The 20476-nt window shown below is 35.8% G+C and overlaps 1 protein-coding gene across 6 annotated transcripts in view; it reads left to right on the top strand.

Moving 5' to 3' along the window:
• DOCK4 (dedicator of cytokinesis 4) overlaps positions 1-20476 on the top strand; it is a 233927-nt gene that overhangs the window by 199860 nt on the left and 13591 nt on the right. For all 6 annotated transcript variants that reach the window (XM_071733657.1, XM_071733658.1, XM_071733655.1 and 3 more), the window contains 12 exons: positions 801-894; positions 4510-4658; positions 5673-5759; positions 7393-7497; positions 9717-9858; positions 10492-10658; positions 11949-12035; positions 13678-13854; positions 17228-17311; positions 19090-19209; positions 19564-19685; positions 19946-20066. In XM_071733657.1, the coding sequence (XP_071589758.1) occupies positions 801-894; positions 4510-4658; positions 5673-5759; positions 7393-7497; positions 9717-9858; positions 10492-10658; positions 11949-12035; positions 13678-13854; positions 17228-17311; positions 19090-19209; positions 19564-19685; positions 19946-20066 (1455 nt within the window). The remainder of the gene's footprint in view (positions 1-800; positions 895-4509; positions 4659-5672; positions 5760-7392; positions 7498-9716; positions 9859-10491; positions 10659-11948; positions 12036-13677; positions 13855-17227; positions 17312-19089; positions 19210-19563; positions 19686-19945; positions 20067-20476) is intronic.

Genomic DNA, 20476 nt, shown 5'->3' with positions numbered 1-20476 from the left:
AAGAGAAACATCTGTTCCTGAATTACACCTTATGGGAAGAAAAGAGAAGTCTCTGGATTAAATGACAGAAGGGGGCATGTCAATTCACAGCTATTGATATCTAGCCATTTTCTCAAGTCAGTTAAAAAAACACTTTGTCCATAAAATTTTTATTTTGGTATTTTCATAATATTCTTCTCACCTTTCTCTTTGATATTAAGTCAGTGTAGGGAACACTAGCAGAGAACAAGAATACTCTGCATTAGATAGAAAATTTTGGCCGCTTGCTTAAAAGTTCAAAATAGCAATATTTGAATAGTAGAACAGAAATTGTTAATTGCTAATGAGGTGTAGTGTTAGATTCTTTTATCCTATAATTTTTTATAACCAAAGCAGATTATCCTGAATATTAAATAAGGATAGCAGGGGGACTCTAGCTGCTTGTCCATAATGAGTATGTCATTACTTGTGTACAGGGCTATAGGGTTAAGCTCCTCTCCCTATAACTTTTTCATACTTTGTTTTAGGGCTTGCAAATAAATAATGAATGTTTTGAACTAAGACTTTTTTGCATGACGTTCTATGATAATTTAAATTAAAAAAAAACCTATTCAGAGATAGGCCTTTTCTACTGAAAATTTACTATTCCATTTACTATTTCTTACTGTATTACTGCAGTTCTGTGTAATGACTTTTTGTACACAGGAAACTTCCATATCTATGTATGTATTTCCAGTGCATTACATTTGAAGTCTCTTGTGTACAGCCACTATCATATATTTATTAATTACATTTCATTACAAAATTCTATTTCATTGCAGAATTTCTACAAGACTGAACTGAACAAGGAAGAGATGTATATTCGCTATATTCATAAGCTGTACGACCTACATCTGAAAGCACAAAACTTCACAGGTAATTGAGTACAGACTAGAAAAAGATACTCAGGACTGGTCAATGATTTGCAGTCTTCTGCAAACCTGTAGCCTTAGTGCAGAATGTATGAACCCAGGCAACAGCTGAGTTTCTGTGCACAGTTGAGCCCCACAACTCTGCTACAAGCTGTGGTGTGTTAGATGTAAATGACTGCTCTTGATGCACACTAGCAATAAATCTGTGATACAGTCATTCTTCACCCAAGAACTTTAGAGGAAGTTTTTCTGAGTACCTCTGATGCTATCAGAGCCTTTATAATTATTTGTAATGTAATTATTTGTAGCTGTTTGGTGTGGTTCAGAACCTAACTTTTAGGCTAAAAAATGAAGGGAGTATCACTTACCATGAGACAGAGACCCTGAGACCCGTAAGAAGCGTAGCACTTTGCTGATGTCTTTCTGAATTTTCACACACGACATCTGCAGTACGATCATCCAAGATTTCTTGATGTGAATTTAGTGCTAGGACTGACCATTATCTTTTAAATGTAGAAACAAGATAATGTGCACAGTAGTTGTTTATACCACATAAAGTGCCCTTCATTTGGGTGAGTAGGTTCCACCAATTTTGTTTTTGAGAAAACAGAATCACTATCTTCTGATTTAACTGACAATATAGTACTTCCATCTTTTCCCCAGTGCTTGCAATTGCAACTGCTCGTGTCCAGAGTCTCCCAGATCTTTTTCCCTCTTAAAGGCAGATTAGATCTCTGGGGGTAGAAATCTCTAGAAATAGGCTACAGGTACTTCCTGCCACACCAAATTTCTTTTCTGCTATCCATGGGAAAATCCCTTGCGTGGTATTTCCACAGTCCTTTTGCACTTCATGGGTTTAAAGAGTAGACTAAATAGCAGGGAATATTAAGGAGAGATTTTAATTTCCTCATGTGACCTGGCAGTACTGAGTCACAAGGGAGTTTTGATAATCAAATAATATCTTTGCCACAGCTGGCTTTTGTGGAAAACTATTCATTTCCTGATTTTACATAACGGATCTTAGTAACTCTTTAGACAATGCTGTGTCCAGTTTACCTTTAGCAGCGATATGAACCTTATTTTTTTAAAATTGTTTTACTACCCATTCTTATTTTAAATAATATTTTGCTTGAAATTTATTTCCAGAACTTTGTTGTTTTTGTTGTTTATTAATTGCTAACATCTGTGATTTTTACATGCCTTGCCATGGTAAATTCCATCGCTTCGATTTTTTTTTTTTTTTTTTCTTTCCATGAGAGCCTTAAGGAAGCATTGTCTCACACTCATGGTACTGGGATAAAGACAGTCTTTCCATTAGAAAACAGACCTATTTTGTCCATTTCCCTGCCTTATCAGTCAATCAGTGACAGGAACATAGACCTTTTGTAAATCTGATTTAAAGTACATGGAAGCCAGAAAAGAAGTTTGCTGCTTCCATTGCGTTCCTACATTTTGCTCCATTAGTTCACTAACTGCATAGTTTCATCCTAGGGATGAAGTCAGCTTGTCCTTAAAATTCTCTCCTTTCATAATATGATTTACAGAACTGTTTCTAATAATCCTCTGTTAAAAAAAAAAAAAATAATCCTCGTCAATAAAATGTAGCTTCAGATCTTTCTTTACACAGCACTCAGTTGCAAGTATAAATATAACTCACTTGAGGGTGAAGCACATAAATGCACTGATTTCTCTTGTGTCCCATCAATCACCTGAGAAGTGTAGTGAGATTGTCTTTGTATCTATCTGTCTTAGAAATGTTTGGATTTTTTTAATTTTTCCTGTATAAATTGAATTTCCCACACATGTTTATCTCTCCTTACTATTTTGGTGCACAGCCAATAGTTCCAGACTTCTCCCAGATGTATCAATATGCTATTTGGCATGCTGGCCATTGCCAGGGAGAGGATTCTGAGTTAGAGGGACCCTTTGACCTTATGTCCACTATGGCCATTTTAGAAACCTTCTATATACATTTATGATAACTTTAACAAAAAATATATAAAATTGGCATGGCAGACAAAAGCTGGTAAAACAAAGAGCTTGCATGCCACATCAGAAAGGTCACAGTGAGCTATCCTGACATCTCTCTGTTACCTTTTGCTTCCTTATGATCTTGAGTAATTTGTTGTTATCGACTTCATGGATTTTTTATATATATTTTTATATGGTATATAAATATGCTGCAAGTTTTGAGTACCAAGCTGTAGCTTGAAACCATGAGTTGCTACCAGCCAAGCAGCCTGAAAGCTGTGTGATGCCAGAATTAAGGTTGCCTGTGTCACTTCAGTCAGAATCCTTTGCACGTACCTATTGCAGCACATAAATCTTTGCACCATGCATAGCATTTTACATTTGGATTCAAAGTATACTCTCCCACAAACATCTGCTGCAGTGATGGTTTTTCGTCCCCGAGTTCTTAAGCTGGATGCATAAGAGGAATGCTACTGTTAGAAAAAAAGTCTGTACAGTTTGGTTTGGTTGAAGGCAGCTGTCTTATAGGAACTCATATGGCAGTGGCAGAAGTAGGGTATGATTATCTGGGGCAAACTTACCTTAGCATAAAAAGTACTTTACTGCTTCCTAGTTATTTTTTGTATTATGTTCAACCAATAAAGTCTGGAATAAAATAAGTCTAGTAGGCACCTTTTTTCTCCAGTGCAGTACATCTCCAGAGCATGGCTCTTCTTTGTACTTACTCACTCAAGCAAAGCTGTCCTGTGAGTGGAAAAACAGAGTGGGAAAACTAACTCGGAAAACAATAATGTGTGTGCACAGTTACACAAAGTGAATTGTCATAACTAGCAGTAATTCTGGTGTTTCATAATTGCCTAAAGTTTGACTGTAACAGGGAGCTTCATTTAATGCTAGTTCTAATGTACTGTTTCTTACAAATTCTTTAAATCAAAGTAAAAATAGTAATTTTTATATTCCCAGATAGTTTGTACTGATGTTCCCGATATTACTACCTGGTTCTCTGACCAGAAAGCAGGAGTAGGTTTGATTGTCTTCCAATCTAAAAATAAGAAAAATAATTTTAATTCTAAAAAATAATAAAATTGTGTGTTCACTTCTAAATTATTTTTTATGGTAGAGTGTTTAGGTTCAGCGATGAGGGACCTATTTTCTATGTATTCTAGTAAGCACATATCTTCCCTTCCATCCCCCTCCCAGCTCTGATGTATTTTGAACTGTGACCCCATCATTGTCTATCTTCTTTCCTCTTTTTCTACTGATGTTCCTCATCCTCTGGTCCTCATTGTCTTGTTGAGAGAGCAGAGCTATTGTGAGTTTCTCCTTAGCAGTAGGGAATTCTGTGGGTTAGTAGGAAATTATTTTGAAGTTTCTCTGTCCCCTTTTGTATTGTCAGACTCCAGGAAAATTGTCCCAGTGACTCCACTTTAAATACTGTCTGAAAATGTAAGCTGAATTTGTTATAGCTGTATATAGTAGCTGTCCAAAACCAGCACTGCCATCTGCTTCATACTTGAAACTAAATGAATTACCCATTAAAAAGGTGCATGTCATCAAGAGTATTCACATTTCTCTCTGCTTTGTTTGACTGTTTTATGTGTTTGGTGCTTGTAAGTAGAAACTATAAGAGCTGTAATTTGTCTTGTAGAGGCTGCCTACACACTCCTGCTGTACGATGAGCTGTTGGAGTGGTCTGATCGGCCGCTCAGAGAATTTCTCAACTACCCCATGCAAACAGAGTGGCAACGTAAAGAGTGTCTCCATCTGACCATCATTCAGAACTTCGATAGGGGAAAGGTAAAATAGTCCTGGTTTACTGAGTAGATCTGTAAAGGATGGTTTATTCATTTTAGGACATTACTTCCAGTCTCATACTTAAGGCAAATGTTTCCTGTTGCCTGAACGAGCTTTACTTATGAACACAGTAGGTTTCTCTCAGTCCTGTTTGTATGCTAGAAATTCCACACTCACGTGTGAGAATAATTTACATTTGTGTAGCAATTCCCTTTGTGACTGCAATAACACTTTATAAAAGATAGTATAATTTCTCCCCATTTTAAAGGTGATGAAAATGAGCCCTGTAAAGCTGATGAAATTCCACTTGACCAAGTGAGGAAAAAATTTAGGGGTCTGCATTATAAGAATTATGTTTGCACACTCTAAATCACGTTGTATCTTTTAGAAAAACAATTGCAGAATCTCTATAAAGGAATGGGTTTGGGGGATGGCATTTAATTGCCATCACTGAGAATGCTTATTCTGAATTAAGCAGGAGTAATTACACTGTAGTGTAAAATTTTGTATACACTGTATGTAATGATTTTCTGATAAATAAGCAATTTGGTGCAATTTTGTGTAGCTAGTGTAGCATCTATGTAAGCCTAGTAAATGTAATCGAAGTTATGTTAATATTTTTTTTTAATTCTGTAATCAGCTTATAAGTTTAACTTTTATGGTGCACTAAAATATTTTCCTGTCTAATAAACTTAAGGAGGATATGTTAAGTATACAATTTCTAAATATAATTTTTTTTCAAACTTAAGTATAGTATCAAACAACATGCAATGACTTCTATCTTGTACAGTGATCATTCTGTAAAAATACTTCATTAAATAAGGCTCTAAATATATTTGATCCTTCAAAGAATTCATCTCTAGTACTCAGCAGTTATTGGTATGTCTGGTGGACAATATGTTAAAGTATTTTCAGTTACTGGAAGTATGGCTTAGTATAAAAAGAATGGATCACTAATAAATCATAATCTGTCAAACAGTTGCTTTGAAATTACTGAAATCTTTTACTTGCTTGCAGTGTTGGGAAAATGGCATTATCTTATGCAGGAAAATTGCAGAACAGTATGAGAGCTACTATGACTACAGAAATCTCAGCAAGATGAGGGTAATGTACCTGAGTATTTTTAATCAATCAGAGATTCAGAAGCTTTATGGTTTGGGTTAGAAAATATTACCTTGAAAATTGAGTTTGCAATGGAATGGTCCTTAGGTTTGGCTTGCAGACCTTATTTTTTTACCTTCTGGGTTTTTTCCATAATAAAGATTATAAAAAAGGAGTATGAGCTTCTTGGAGAAAAATGGGAAGATAAGCAGTCTTGGAATATTTGTACCTCTGCAGCTCCCCTTTTGTGTGGCCTTTTATTCAGAAAAGTGATATTACGAATTCAGTTTAATTGGTTTCCTATGGCTTATCCAAGGAATGTGGTCTATGCAGCCCTTAGCTAGGAGCAGCAGTGGATTTTTGCAGTTGTACTTGCAAGCTAACATCTTGCAACAGGCTATGTTTTTATAAACTGCTTAAAAATATGGTGATTTTAATATTGTATATCCAAAATTAATCTTTCCTGGCACAGACTTCCTCTTTTCTCTCATTTTTCTTAGCCCTCTGAGCATTGTCTTCATTCTTTCTGATACTTTCTAAAGATTTTAAGTATTTTAAAGATTATTCAGTCTTCCCATTTCTTATCTTCTCCTGATAGATTCAGTTTTATGTTACAGTTTCCTTTTTTAATTTTCTGTAAGTGTAGGATGGTTGCTGCTAGGACTCACTTATACTTAATCCAGAGCTGCTTAACAGCATTACGCAAAATTCTCAACACAGAGCTATGTGGCAGTGCTCCCTGTGATCTGCTTATTCCAGATATATTTAGATGTCCCAAAGGCAGAATCCTATAAGCAAAAGCAAACTGACTGTCACTACATGAATAAAATAATTAGTTTATGCATGCTTAATTAACTGTACTTAATATGTTTTGTGTTTGAATTGAGAAATACCTTTCTACTCTATCTGTGCCACCTCTGTTAATCCAAAAATCAAGCTGTAGGGATTTCTCATAGCAATATAACTAGGCAGCTATTGATATCATATATGGATTGAATAACTGTCTGCATTACCTAGAATAGGGCTAATACTAGTTTTTTTTCACAGTATTAAAAAATAAGAACAGAGAATACTTGGAAACATCATCAGAAAAACAGAACCTTGACATGAAGTTCATTTTGTGTCAGTGTTTTGAGTGAAATTAAAGTAGGATATATGGATCAAAAATATGCTAATTGCTACTGTAAGATTTTTAAAGGAACTCACATTTGATACTTAAATCATGTGAATCTGGTATGATTTGGACAGAACTCTCTTCAATATGGAAATTGGATTTTCCTGACTAAACTGACCACATTACTGCCTCCTGTTTGGATGATTAGCAGACTACTGGGTCAGATGTGTCAAACTGCATTTCTGTTACTTCCATCTTTCGTTAAAGGGCAATGCATATTATTAATCTAATATTTTACCCTTTAATTTGTTTATAATCTTTTTTTTTTTTTTAATTCTTGGAAACTTTCAGGTCATTAAGGGGTATAATTATCTAATCTGATGTGTTCAGAGACTTCTGTATGTCCTTGTTGCTCAGGGATGCACTGCAATTCCAATAGAGCAGAGCAGTGTGCTTGGGATAGCTTACAGTAAAATATGTTATCAAAGAAGACTAATTGCATTTCTTACCCATCTCACCCAGATGATGGAAGCATCTTTATATGATAAAATTATGGATCAGCAACGTTTGGAGCCAGAATTTTTCAGAGTTGGATTCTATGGGAAAAAGTTCCCATTCTTCTTGAGGGTAAGTGAATTGAAAATAAACAGGATGGACCAATTCTGGAATTCATGCTGTCATTCATAGTCACTTTCTCTGTGTGAGAATTTGATAATGCCTTATACAAGTTCTTATCCTATGAGAAATATGGAATTCTTTCTGGTAATTGATGAAATATCCTTATGTTTTCAGGATTAAGAAAAGGTCCTGTCTAACAACAAATGCTAGGCTTCCAGGGTCCCTCATGAACTTAATATCCATGTTTATGTTGGAAACCATGCACCTATACAATTCCACAGAGAAGCACCTTCTTTTCATGTTAGTTCCATATATCCTGTTGTGCTTCTCCTGGTGGCTGAAGTGGTATCCCTTGGCTGTGGGACAGTGCTATTTAGGATTTAAGTAATTATATTCCCACATTCCAGTTTTTTTGAACTTAGAAATTCAGCGTGCAGAGTTTCATTGATTATCGACATACTGAAGCTGACAAGATACATAAAGTTACTCTTGAACATTAATCTTGGATGCTGAATGACTGAAGCACCCATGCAAATGTTGGTAGTGTTTACTCTGTTCCCCTTTTCCACAGTCTGCAGTGATTTAGCTGCACTGACTGTCACCTTGGGATGAGAAAAGAATCCTTGTTATTCATGGAGCCACTACAGTCATAATCCAACTCCTCTTCCTATGGTAATTCAAACAAGTGAGAAAAGAACATCCTTTCTATGCTGGAGGCCTAAAAAAAGCTGATTTTTCTTTGCCTTTGTAGTGGGGAAACTGACAAGTTCAAATTGGTAAATGTAGGATGAAGCTCCTCCCTTTAAAAGCAGTGCACAAAAAGAGTCTGATGGGCACGTAGTTCTTGATACTACCTACTAGTCATCTGAAAAAAAAAAATTAAAACCTTAATTAGAAATAATTTAATGTTTAGATTACTAAATGTCAACTTACAAAGTAAAAGTACTGGAAGAAGTTGCACAGTAGTGCAGTACTTTCACTGCTTATGCATCTGTGCAGGAAATATTCATGTATTTTCCAAATTAAATGTACATAGCACAGATTTGTGCTTGCAAAACCAACAAGGAACACCTCAGAATTTACTACATTTGACTAAGTTTTTTACGGCAAAGCAGTTTGTAAGTCTTGCTGTGTTTGCAAGAGAAGGAATAAAGAACAGAGCTTTCATATTTTAATTTGTAGTTGCACAATAACACTATAGCAGTTGATGTCTTGTAGCAACTTCCATGAAAAGTCCAAGCTCCCCAAATCCAATGTTTCCTCTGTTGTCAAGATACATGACATGATGAGGACAGCAATGGTTTCTATCTAAGCCTGCCTAGAGGAACACATTTGTAATGACTTTTTAGACTTTTCTAATACAGATTTTATATGGATTTTAAAAGGAAATTCATTTAATGGTCTTAGAAAAATGGTGAAGATATTTCCTTATTTCAAATGTTTGCAAACAGAATCGAACCAAAAGGTGTGGTCCACAGCATCTGGAAGCCCTCAGCACCACCACAGTCAGTGACTGGTTCCAGAGGGTGCTCCAAATCCAGGCATTGCATGTGTAATGTAGGATGTGTGTGTATCTGGAGTCACGTTGCACAGCCTCAGGAAAATAATGGTGCAGCTTCATAGTGGGCATCCAGGAAAAGGAATTATGTTGAATGCAGGGGCATTATTTTACTTCATATTTCAGAAACTGGATAATTTTAATTTAGCAGGCTGGTAGTTGGTAAACATTTAGAGGATAAGACAAATTTAATACATTCTACCATTTTCTTACAACATTGTTTTTCTTCAGAATTGTGTAACTTCAAAGTTTCCTAGTTCCTAATGGAAAGGACTTTCAGCCCATTTATTTGTCTTAAGTGTGTGTTGCATTATAATTTTGTTACATTTTTAGATGGGTTAAAATATATCGCTAATATATCAACTAAGAACAATTTGCCCCTTTAGATTTTTATTAGAGGTTTAAGTTAATAATTCATTTTTTCCAGGCTTTTGAGTAAAACATACTTTGTATGCTAACATTTCCTTCTTCTAAGATCTTTCCAGATTACTTATTTTCATTCTTGCTTTTTGTTTCTTATTTCTTCTTTCTTAAAACAATGTAAAAACTTCCCAGAAAGTCCGTATTTAAGAGCATGTGTTTGGATCTATCTAATGGTACCCATTTATTTTCACATAATTAATTTCACATAATCCTCTTGGTTTTGGTTTTTTTTTCTTTTTCTGCTCAGAATAAGGAATTTGTTTGCCGAGGACATGACTACGAAAGGCTGGAGGCCTTCCAGCAGAGAATGTTGAATGAGTTCCCACATGCCATTGCTATGCAGCATGCTAACCAACCAGATGAGACCATCTTTCAGGCAGAAGCACAGTGTATCCACATAATCACAAAACTGTACACTGCAGTTACATCTTTCATGCTTTTAAAAAAATGTAGGTACACCTAGCACTGTGTGCCTCCACTGAAATTAATGGTAGGTGATAATTTCCCTGCAATTTATACCAGTCACTCTATTATGTTTGGAATTTTTTTGTGTAATTGTTGGTTTTATGTAAAAATTCCTTGGTGGGTTATTAAGATTCTTACTATAGCCAAAAAAAACCCCCACAAAACAACAAACTTGCAGAACACTCACCACTGTGATAATGGTGTATCAGTTCAAGTTACAGTAATTCAAATTCTTACAATACAACATAATGTTAGCATGGTGTGACACATTGTGTGTAAGAATATACTTAATTAAATCCCTTTACTCCTTGTAAAGGGAATAAGTATTCCATGTAAGTAGCTCTGTTTCAAAACCAAATTTGGATATTTCAACAAAACAGTACAAAGAAATCCCAAACCCTTAAAGATCTCTCAGGTTCCTTTCCCAAGCCTATAATAGTCCAGAAGCATTTGTGATGCGTGCTTCTTTTTTTAAAGCAGTTTTTCCCCTGTCGTCTGTCATCAATGTTCTTTGCTAATTTGAATAAAGTGAGATAGCCTTAACTCTTTACATACAGATTTGCAGATTTATGCAGTGACACCAATTCCAGAAAACCAGGAAGTCCTGCAAAGAGATGGCATTCCTGATAACATTAAGAGCTTTTACAAAGTAAATCACATCTGGCGATTCCGCTATGACAGACCTTTTCACAAAGGCACCAAGGACAAGGAAAATGAGTTCAAGGTAAAGTACCATGCCCTTTCCTGAGCTGATGGGCCTATGGATTTATTTGTAACATTAACAATAGTTGTGTTATTAAAGCATCATCTGCAGTTTTATTGTTGAAGTGAGTGTGATATAACAAATTCTCTAAAGGAGGTGGTAGCTCAGGTCTTACTATTTCACTTCTCATTCTATATGAAAACTAAATAGGAGATGGGAATGCTTTGTATATGGGAATAGTATAGAAAAATGTTTCCACTTGTTTTTGCATTAGTGATACATAGAAGGCAGAACTGGAGACAGCAGAGCAGCCTTCAGAGAAGTTTACTAGGCAGACAGGAAAACACTGTTAAGCAAATAATCCAAGGTATGGGAAGGACTGCCAAAAGTTATCTCTCCCTAGAGCAAAAGGAGGCAAGTTTTGACTAAACAGCACTATAATGTTCTGTTCCTGTGATACCAAGACTGAAAACTACCCCAGAACTTCGAGATTGTCTCAGGGAAAAGTAATCATTCTTTCCCTAATATGTAAATGACTTCTCTTCCTTCTAATAAAAATGTCACACTGAAAATTCATCTTACATTCTTTTGGTGTATTTTAATTTTTGACCCACTATAAACATCCTGATGCAGAACATACTCTGGTATTCAGTACAAAAGAAAATTATCCAATAATTTGTTATAAAGTTAGAGAAAAGAACTGTGAAGGGTAATAAATTAGCTAAATTAGGTCACTCTTGTCCTCTAATTAAAGCTTAGGAATTGACTTTAATTATACAGTTTATATATATTTTGTGTAGGTACTATCCTATGAGTTGATCTGTCATTTTACAACCTTCTTGCACAAAGTGTTTAACAGTAGTGGTACATTGGAGCCATGCACTGTGGAATCTCCAGCAGGATTTCACAGAAAAGAGGTGGACACTCTGTGTGATCTGTGAGTTCTGCTTCTGAACTCTTCCCTCTTCTCAGATGTTACTGTGGAAAGGAAATATTAAAACACTATTTTAATTGTGAAGGACTTCCAGAGATTAGGGAACAACATGTAATATGGAATAAACTACATTTAAGAGTGAAGAATGAGAAGAAGTTACTGCATAGTAGTAGGTCGTAGTTAGGAGAAAAGTGTCTTAGGCTTCTGGGATAGGTAGAAAATTATCCATATTTTCTTGATATTTCAGTAGAAATATGGATGTTAATGCTTTTTCTTTTGGTAAAGTATACTAAGATGAAGATAATCATAAAGAAAACTGGGGAAAAATAAAAACAGAGAGGCAAATTAGAGAAATTAATTGGTGTTGTGTATTGTAGAGTTTATGGGTCGAGAGAACTACGTTGATCTTGGTGCAGAGTTTACCTGGAATATCTCGTTGGTTTGAAGTGGAAAAACGTGAAGTAGTGAGTATGAGACTCCTTGCACTATGTATTGTGGGTTGGTTTACTTCCTTAATCATATAGCATTTGATGGACCACTGTAAGACTTATTATGCATGTTTAATTTCTTTGAAGAAGATTTGAAGCTGGGTACAACAGAATTATTTATGAATATTTTATTTTTAGGAAATTTTGAGTTCTCTGGTTTCTCTTTAAAAGTGTTAGAAGGAACCAACTATCTCTATGATTCATTAAAACAGTTGAGGAAAAAGATGTTGAGAGCAATAATGGGCAGGCAAAAGCAACATTTAATATCTGCAGCAAATGACATTCTTAAACCTCAGCATGATGTAACATTTAATACTTAGAATAACTAGAGCTTAACATATCTGTGAATATTCCTGAAAAGTAAACATTCCCCAGGTTCTTGTACTGTAATAAATGGCATGTGGGTGTATCTCTGAGTCTACCTAGAACTCTGTTGAAATTCCCAGTTCTCAGCATGTGGAGGGAAGCATGCCCACGCAGAACCTCTGGGGGTAGGGTCTACTGTAGCAATCTTGTACTGACACATTGTAATTTCTTCTCCTTCCTTTTTGTTATATTACTTAGAAAATAATTAAATACATTTCAAATGCATTTGGGGGAGTGCTCCTCTTATAAAGTTCTCTAAATAATCCATCAATTGTTGAGCCCAGGAGTGTGACATCTGTAATTATTTTCCTTCCTGTCAGAGCTAGTTTTTTTCAATAGTCCCATTTAGTATAGGGATATCATTGTACAACTGATTTTCTCCAAAAATGTACTGTGTTTTTCTTTTATGATAGCAGCAAAATGTCATTTTTTCACCATCCTGATATTCTCCTCTAGAAAACCAAAAATGGAATTTACTAAAATTAAAACAATTGTGTGTGACAGTTTTGTTAGTTGAGTCCTAACTAGGTTAATATGACCCCTACCATGAAGATCCTCAGTTTACCATTGTGTTACCATTATAGCCACCGTTTCAAAATGTTAACTGTAACATTTTTTCCTGAGTATACTATGACTCAGATTTTTGCTGTATATTCTGGAAAATTATGACAACTGCAGGTCTGTACTCTTCCCATAGCTTAGCATTTTGCTTTTCCTGCAGCTCATGCTACCTGTGAGAAAATCTCCCTCACCTTGAGCATATCCTCAAGGATTGGTTTTGTCTATAATTTGATTATCATATATACTCATAGTTTACTTCCAGACTCCTCATCCATAATGTCTAGTTGTTGATATTACTTTGGGTGGGTCAACTGGCTTGCCCCTACTTAAGCTCTGCTGTGTACCCTTAAGCACTGTGAAGCCCTCCCTGACCTCAAGCCCAATTTAGGTTAAGTTACCAGGGACAGTTTAGTCCTGAATTCCAAGAGTTCCACCACTAAGCTGAAGTATGTGAGTGTTCTGCAGCAAGGGCTGAGTACTTCTCAAGGTCAGATAATGGATCTACAGGAGGGGAAAGGTTGTTGCTTATTTTGGTCCTTGGTTATGTGATAAAATTCACATAGTAAGTAGTGCCCCAGTACTCCCAAGTGTAGAATAATATAGTTTTATTTTAAGAAATAAAAAAATTACCCATAATGTATTTTCAACTGAAGATTAGGGATATTTGCAATGTTCCTCACTCCTTTTTCAGGTGGAAATGAGTCCCCTTGAGAATGCTATTGAAGTCCTAGAAAATAAGAACCAGCAGCTGAGAACACTGATCAGTCAGTGTCAAACTCGACAGATGCAAAATATTAACCCTCTCACAATGTGTCTAAATGGAGTCATTGATGCAGCAGTTAATGGTGGAGTTGCAAGATACCAAGAGGTGAGCAGTTTATTTTATGTTTATTACAAATTACTCCTAAGATAGTTTCTTACTGATTTCTTTCTCTGTACAGATGCAGCTCCTGTGTATGAACTTAGGACAGAAAGAACCATATCAATGATAGTTTTAAGTATCCCTGTATTGTAGTTTTGGGTGAGATGATGTTAAATATGTATAGCTTTAATGAAACAATCACAAACTTACTCCAGTGATGACTCAATTCACAATTACCTTGCATTCTGTAATGGCTTGGTTGAGGATTTTTGATAAAACAGTTAATTGTAACTATATTATTGTAATATATAGGTCAGGAGCTACTTCTGGCTGAACAGCAGGTTTACTTTTGTGTGCTAAGATTCTAATTTTCATATTTATAAAATTCTTAACAAGAAATTATCTTGAATCATATTTTCTGGGCCCTTCTTTTTCTTCTCTAAGTTTTAAGGGATTTTATTTTCTGTAAAAATCAAGTAAGAAATAACACATAAAATTAAGCAATGGCTAAAACTGCATTTGCTCCCAGAAGTTGTTTCCTATTATTATACTCTCTGAATCACCTTAGAAGAACCTTAAATGTTCGAGATTCTGTTTTCACAAAGTTCTGTGGAACGCTGAAACCACAGTAAAAAGAAAAGAAGGATTTTTTTTTTCAGCCCAGCTTGATCTTTCTCCTAATAATCTTACTAAATACTTGAGTCTGCTGGTTGTTCCATTTCCACTGAAAATGTCAAGTTCAGTAACATTTCATCCACTTGTCTCAGAGGCTGCAACAGTGTTCACCCAAGGGTGTTAAATTTGGTAAACCTGCATTTAAATGGAACTACAAGACACTGACTCTGCTACAGTGTGAGAATCTGTTACCAAAACTGCAGCCTTATGAAAACTGTGAGCCTAAAGCAAAGTAGAATCATGTTTGATGTTTCCCAGATGCTTTTAAACAAAACCAAAACTGTTTAGCATAGTCAAGTGCCACAAAGGGACTCCCTTGAGAAATACAGTCATGTCAGAGCTCTGCCTGGTTTTAGTTAGTAGCATCAGAGCTAGCTCTGCATAGCTTTTCACTCTTCACAAGCATGTTAAAGGTTCTAGCTTGCTCTTTTCTTGCTGCTGTTCCTAGCTGCAATTCTGGATTTCCTAGCTGGTCTTCATTTTTCCGTTCCCTTCTGTCTTCTCCCTCTCTTTCTTGTTATATATCTCAAATAGGACTTTTCACCAGTTTGTGTTTTAAACACTGAAGATGGTAGCAATAGTTGTAAGATTTGGGGTAGGTTTTTTTTCTCTTTTCATCTTCATTCTCTTTGCATGTCCCTTTTGCTACTTTAGAGATTCTGCCTTCCTTCTTTTCCTCTCATTTGTAAATATTTTTCTCTGCCTGTTTCACTTGCTTTTGCCTTCTGCCCTGTACTCAAAACTCAGTCATTCTTGGAGTATGTGGTCTTGAGGTAAGCATGACCTTGTCTTCACAGATATCTTCCTTTCCTTCAGGCAGTTTCCAATCTTTATGGAGTGTTAAGGCCCAGCAAATAACATCCTTTGGCCAGTTGCTGCTGTTTTGATTCTGCCCTTCTTTTTTGTCCACCTTTTGTTCTCCTTTTTTCTCTCCTCTCCTGGTGGGATAATAATATCTAATTATTCAGCACTTTGGCTGGTATTGCAGATATTAAAGCTATGCTTGAAAAGATTCCAGGAAAGGCAACAGAAGTAACAGTTATTATGCAGCACTTTCATACATGCTAAAAAATGGCTATAAACTGAACGATTAATTTTGAAAAAAATTCAAAACACTGCTGGAAAAGCATGGAAAGTGTCTTGTGCCCACTAACCCCTCTCAAACCACAGTTTGTACTGTACCTTACATTGCTTTTAGCTCCTTTAGCTCCGTATGCTAGAAGAGCAGAAGCACTTTAATGATCAGCCACTTGTAACCCCAAGTTCCAAGAATGGTACTGGATTTGGTAAAAATCTGACTTTTTAATATTTTTCTTTACAAAGTACAGTTGATTTTCTTTAAAGTTAGACTATTGAATCTCTGAGTCATATTACAGATCTGTATAAATTTCGTCCCAAAACCACTGGGACACCACCTGCTTGGTACTGAATGAACATTAAACTAGTAGCTAAGGGAAAAAAAGAACATTGGCAGAAGTTTGGGATTTTAGCAAGTATCAGAGGGCTCCTTTTTAAAGATTTAAACGTGAATTCTTATAAATCTGCTAAATCTGCAGTGAAAGGACCATGTGAAATAAATGTTCTCTGTTACAGTATCAGCCTTGTCTAGACAGGTCTCAGCATCTCCTTGTTAGGGGCTGTCAGGCCATGAAATTTTGGAACTGAATCAGAGGAAGGGGTATGCCTGTCTCCAGCTCTGCTGCTCCCCATAGTTACAAAATATTCTGCATAGCAAAAATGTTAATACCTAAAGGTGGATGGAGAACCTTGTAAGAAGTATATGAGGGAAATGCTAAGACAGGTGCAAAAGGATTTAGGGCAGCTCTAAATCCTCTAAATTCTATGGGTAGAAAACTGTGTGTTTGTATAGGTAGGCATAGAGACACTTTTTTTGTGACAAATGCATTTCTGAGGAGTTGTAGAGATCTCTCAGATGAGCAGCTGGGCATTTTCTTCACAGAATAGCATCAAGAATTGTAAACTTGACATAATCCCCTTGCAGAGTAGGATGATTGTCATATTAAGAGATGCAGTTGTGGACACACAGGGGAGTGCTATGTCCAGGGCATTGCTGGTGGGTAAAATGATTTTGGGGGTAGTCTAGATGGTACAAGGTGATGGAGCAGAAAGTCCTGTAAGCCAATGAACACAACTGGATGTTGCTGAGATGCTCCTGAAGTGAAATGTGTGGCTTTTTGACATCAATGTCACTGTGAGTTCTTTAAAACAGCCTGTTAAAAATGAATAAAAAGACAGTGTCACAGCTCCAACGTGTTATAGTATGTAGTTTGGCATTGTTCTGAAGGTATGGTTGTATTTAAGGGATAATGAAGCTCCTAGTAGGAGAAGGCAGGAAAATATAACTCCGTAATTATTTGAAAATCCCACATCGCAATTAATGGAGAAGAGATATTTAGTTCAGGTGAGCTGTGTTTGGTTTTAACTCTGATGTGTAGGTTTCCAAATCTGATTCAGGATCTGTCCTGGATGTTGAAAAATTGGTAAATTCCACTCAAGATTAAGTACATTGTATTTGCCCAAGGTCTCCAACATTCATATGTGAATAACTGATTTCTTAGTTTTTATGTGCCTCTGCTGCAGTAGAAATGATCTCTTACTTCAAAAATATAATTTAGAAACTTGGTTAAAGAAAAAAAATGTGATGTGTTTTACTAATTTTAACATGCAGTTTTATTCTCCTTAGGCATTCTTTATCAAAGAATACATCTTGAACCATCCAGAGGATGGAGAGAAGATCACACGCTTGAGAGAGCTGATGCTTGAGCAGGTAAAGTGGGGAAAAAACTGACTGCTCAGTTGTTCTAACTAAAAGTGTCCCAAAATAAAATATAATACTTCAGAGGTTAATAAGTGCCCAATGGTACTCAATATTTTCTGAATTAGAAATACAGCAACTTCCTATACAAGCAGGTTTCTGGTAATGTTAATATTTTTCTCTAATCCTTTTCATCATTATCTTAATCACTTCAAACTGTTCTAAATTAAAGATTGAATGGGAGACAACTTTTTCTATTGTGATGATTTGTGATGCAAATATTTGCACATATTTTACCACTACTACAGAATAATCATTACCTCAGTGAAGCATTTGATGGCTTAAGCAAATATTTGTGTGGCATATTTTATCACTACACAGAACAAACATTTTCACTAGAAGGTTTAGGATAAGAGGGAAAAAAACAACCTGAAAAATCTTATTACAGTGGGAAAAGTCTACTAATAATTGCCAAAGCAGTAAAATTAGCACCAAGTGATTAAATGAAACAAGTGAGTATTCTATGTATTATATGATTTTTATGTTACTTCTTCATTGTTTATAAGACATCTACCTACTAGCCTTAAATATGAAATTTCCATTCAGAAATGCTGAAAAAAAAATATTTTTATCAAATGATCTTACTTAGTATTTCAGCTCTTTTAACTGACATTTACCTTTGTTCTATGAATCATACTAAAATTTTATTGGTAGCTTGGGATAAAGAGGTTAAAGTGTTGGAATTTGGCAAGATGTTAATTCTGGTTTTCATCAACATTGTGGTATTTTTTGATCAGACCAGCCAAAGGGAAAGATTTTTAGACAGTATAAATCAGAACAGGCTCACGGAGCTTACTTAAATTTCATTTGGATAATGTATAAGTAATTTACACTGCAGTTTTGGTTTTTCAAGCCATAGTTAATCTCACTAAGCCTTACAATTTAAAACTGAAGTTAATAACTCCCTATGACAAAAGCTCTGAATTCAAGTGGTAGCAGTCAAACTCTGCCTGGCACCCAGGGCTGATTTAGCAGGAAACACAGAGCATTCAGAAGGGCTGTGGGGTGGCTGTGTGTGCAGGGGGCTGTGCTGCAGTCCCGACCTCAGGCCAGCGATGCTGCGCAGCTGTGTGCCCGCACGCAGCCTGCCTGAAAATCTCAGCTCACAGCTCTCATCCAAAGATATTACAGCATAATGAAGCTATTTTGTTTTTAAATGTGTCTGATTCCTCATGGAAACAATTCAGAATTTTAAGTGCCTGCGACCAAATTTGAGCAAGATGAGAGTTTCAGCAATGTTATTCTGAATATTTTTAGTCATGTCTTGCGTCAAGAATACAGCCACCACTTACTGAGGTCTCTGGGGAGCTGGAATTAGGAGAGAGACCCATGGATTTAACTGAAAATATCTGACAGTTTCTGGTGGGTGTGGCCACTGCTGTTTCATGCTTTTTTCAGCTATTCTCGTAGAAAATAGCTTTTATTTAGGGTTTAGAACTTCTCCTTGTAAAGCTGCCATCTAGCCAGAATTTTCGTGCATTATGCATAGTGGGTTTTATATTAGAGCTGAATTCACAAGAGCCAAATCTTTTAGGGATTTGAATAGTAAAATGGGAAAAGGCATAAATCCTAGTTTTGGTCTCAGGCCTTGTTGGATTACAAGTCTTTTGGGGAATTAGATTCTGTTACTACAACATATATTTGTTAGATTTTTTTTTTAATCAGTATTGTAATTAATGATGAAAGGTTAAAGAGAATAAATAAAAATATATTTCCTGTCTGTTCTGCAGGCCCAGATTCTAGAATTTGGCTTGGCAGTGCATGAGAAGGTGGTGCCACAGGACATGAGGCCACTGCATAAAAAGCTGGTGGATCAGTTCTTTGTGATGAAGTCAAGCTTGGGAATACAGGTACGTGAGCAGGTGCATGGATAACCCAGGAGAACATTTAGCTGCAGTACAGGTTGTTTAATTTTCCTGAGCAACAAACAGTGACATCTTTTGGTTCTTTGTCCACATTACAACTTGTAACATTCTTACAGGACCACAAAGTGGAAGTTCATAAACCTTACATACACTGCAGAGAAAACTTGTCACATTTTACTAAAAGCAAAGTATCATCAGTAAAAAGTTTTTAAAAAAATTCTTACTAATGATGAAGCTGGTCCAAAATGGAGATCTAACTATTCAAATTGCTGCCTGTAACTTACAAAATGCTTAATGATATTATGTTCTTTAATTAATCTTTTTTTAACAACTCACCAGGAATTTTCTGCCTGTGTACAAGCTAGCCCTGTTCATTTCCCAAATGGAAGTCCTCGTGTATGCCGAAATTCCATACCTGTTTCTATGAGCCCTGATGGTGCCAGGGTAATACCACGCCGCAGGCAAGTTAAATTACTAGAAATTGGTAGCCTTTGTTCCTCATGGAAGATGCCCTTTAAAATGCTGTGCTTGTGTGCAAGCTTCTTCACATGATCTGCCTGAAGTGTCTTCAGGCAGGAATAGCTGATATATATATATTTTTTTTTCTGTCCCCACCACCCAAATCAAAATTAAACTGTGGAGATGAATAAACATGAGTATTTTCACATGAAAGACTGGCAACTAGAGTTAACAACTTTATATTTCATCATTCTTATAACAGTCCCTTGAGTTATCCAGCTGTCAATCGGTATTCATCCTCATCACTGTCATCCCAAGCTTCTGCTGAAGTCAGCAATATCACTGGGCAATCAGAAAGCTCTGATGAAGTTTTTAACATGCAGGTACAAATTATTGTAATTTCTTCAGGCTAAACACAGTCTTTCTCAGAAGGCTATTTACTAAATTAATGCATACATTATTTTGTTCAGAAATCTCAAATTTATTGCTGATACTTTTTAAAAAAATTCATCTTTAAATGGTCTGCTTAGCCTCTAATTTAGGAAGAACAGTTTTCTATGTAACTGTTTCTTCTTCTTTGGCTTAGGGCATGAACTTTTTACAAATTTAATGAACAGAAATTCACTGTGATGCAAAGCCGTCTGAGCTTACATCATAGACTTTTCTATCCAGTTGTCACAGTTGTGATGTGGTTATTTTAATATGTTAATTACATTTCTATTTATTTGGTACTTTACTGCATCTTTGTGTAGTTACATTAAAGGTCTTTGTATCAATTTGCTATTTTCAAATA

Source organism: Heliangelus exortis, chromosome 1 (genome assembly GCF_036169615.1).
Source record: "Heliangelus exortis chromosome 1, bHelExo1.hap1, whole genome shotgun sequence".
In the NCBI taxonomy this organism is placed as follows: domain Eukaryota; kingdom Metazoa; phylum Chordata; class Aves; order Apodiformes; family Trochilidae; genus Heliangelus; species Heliangelus exortis.
The sequence above is the reverse complement of the archived record's forward strand: the minus strand, read 5'-3'. Positions and strand labels throughout refer to the sequence as shown.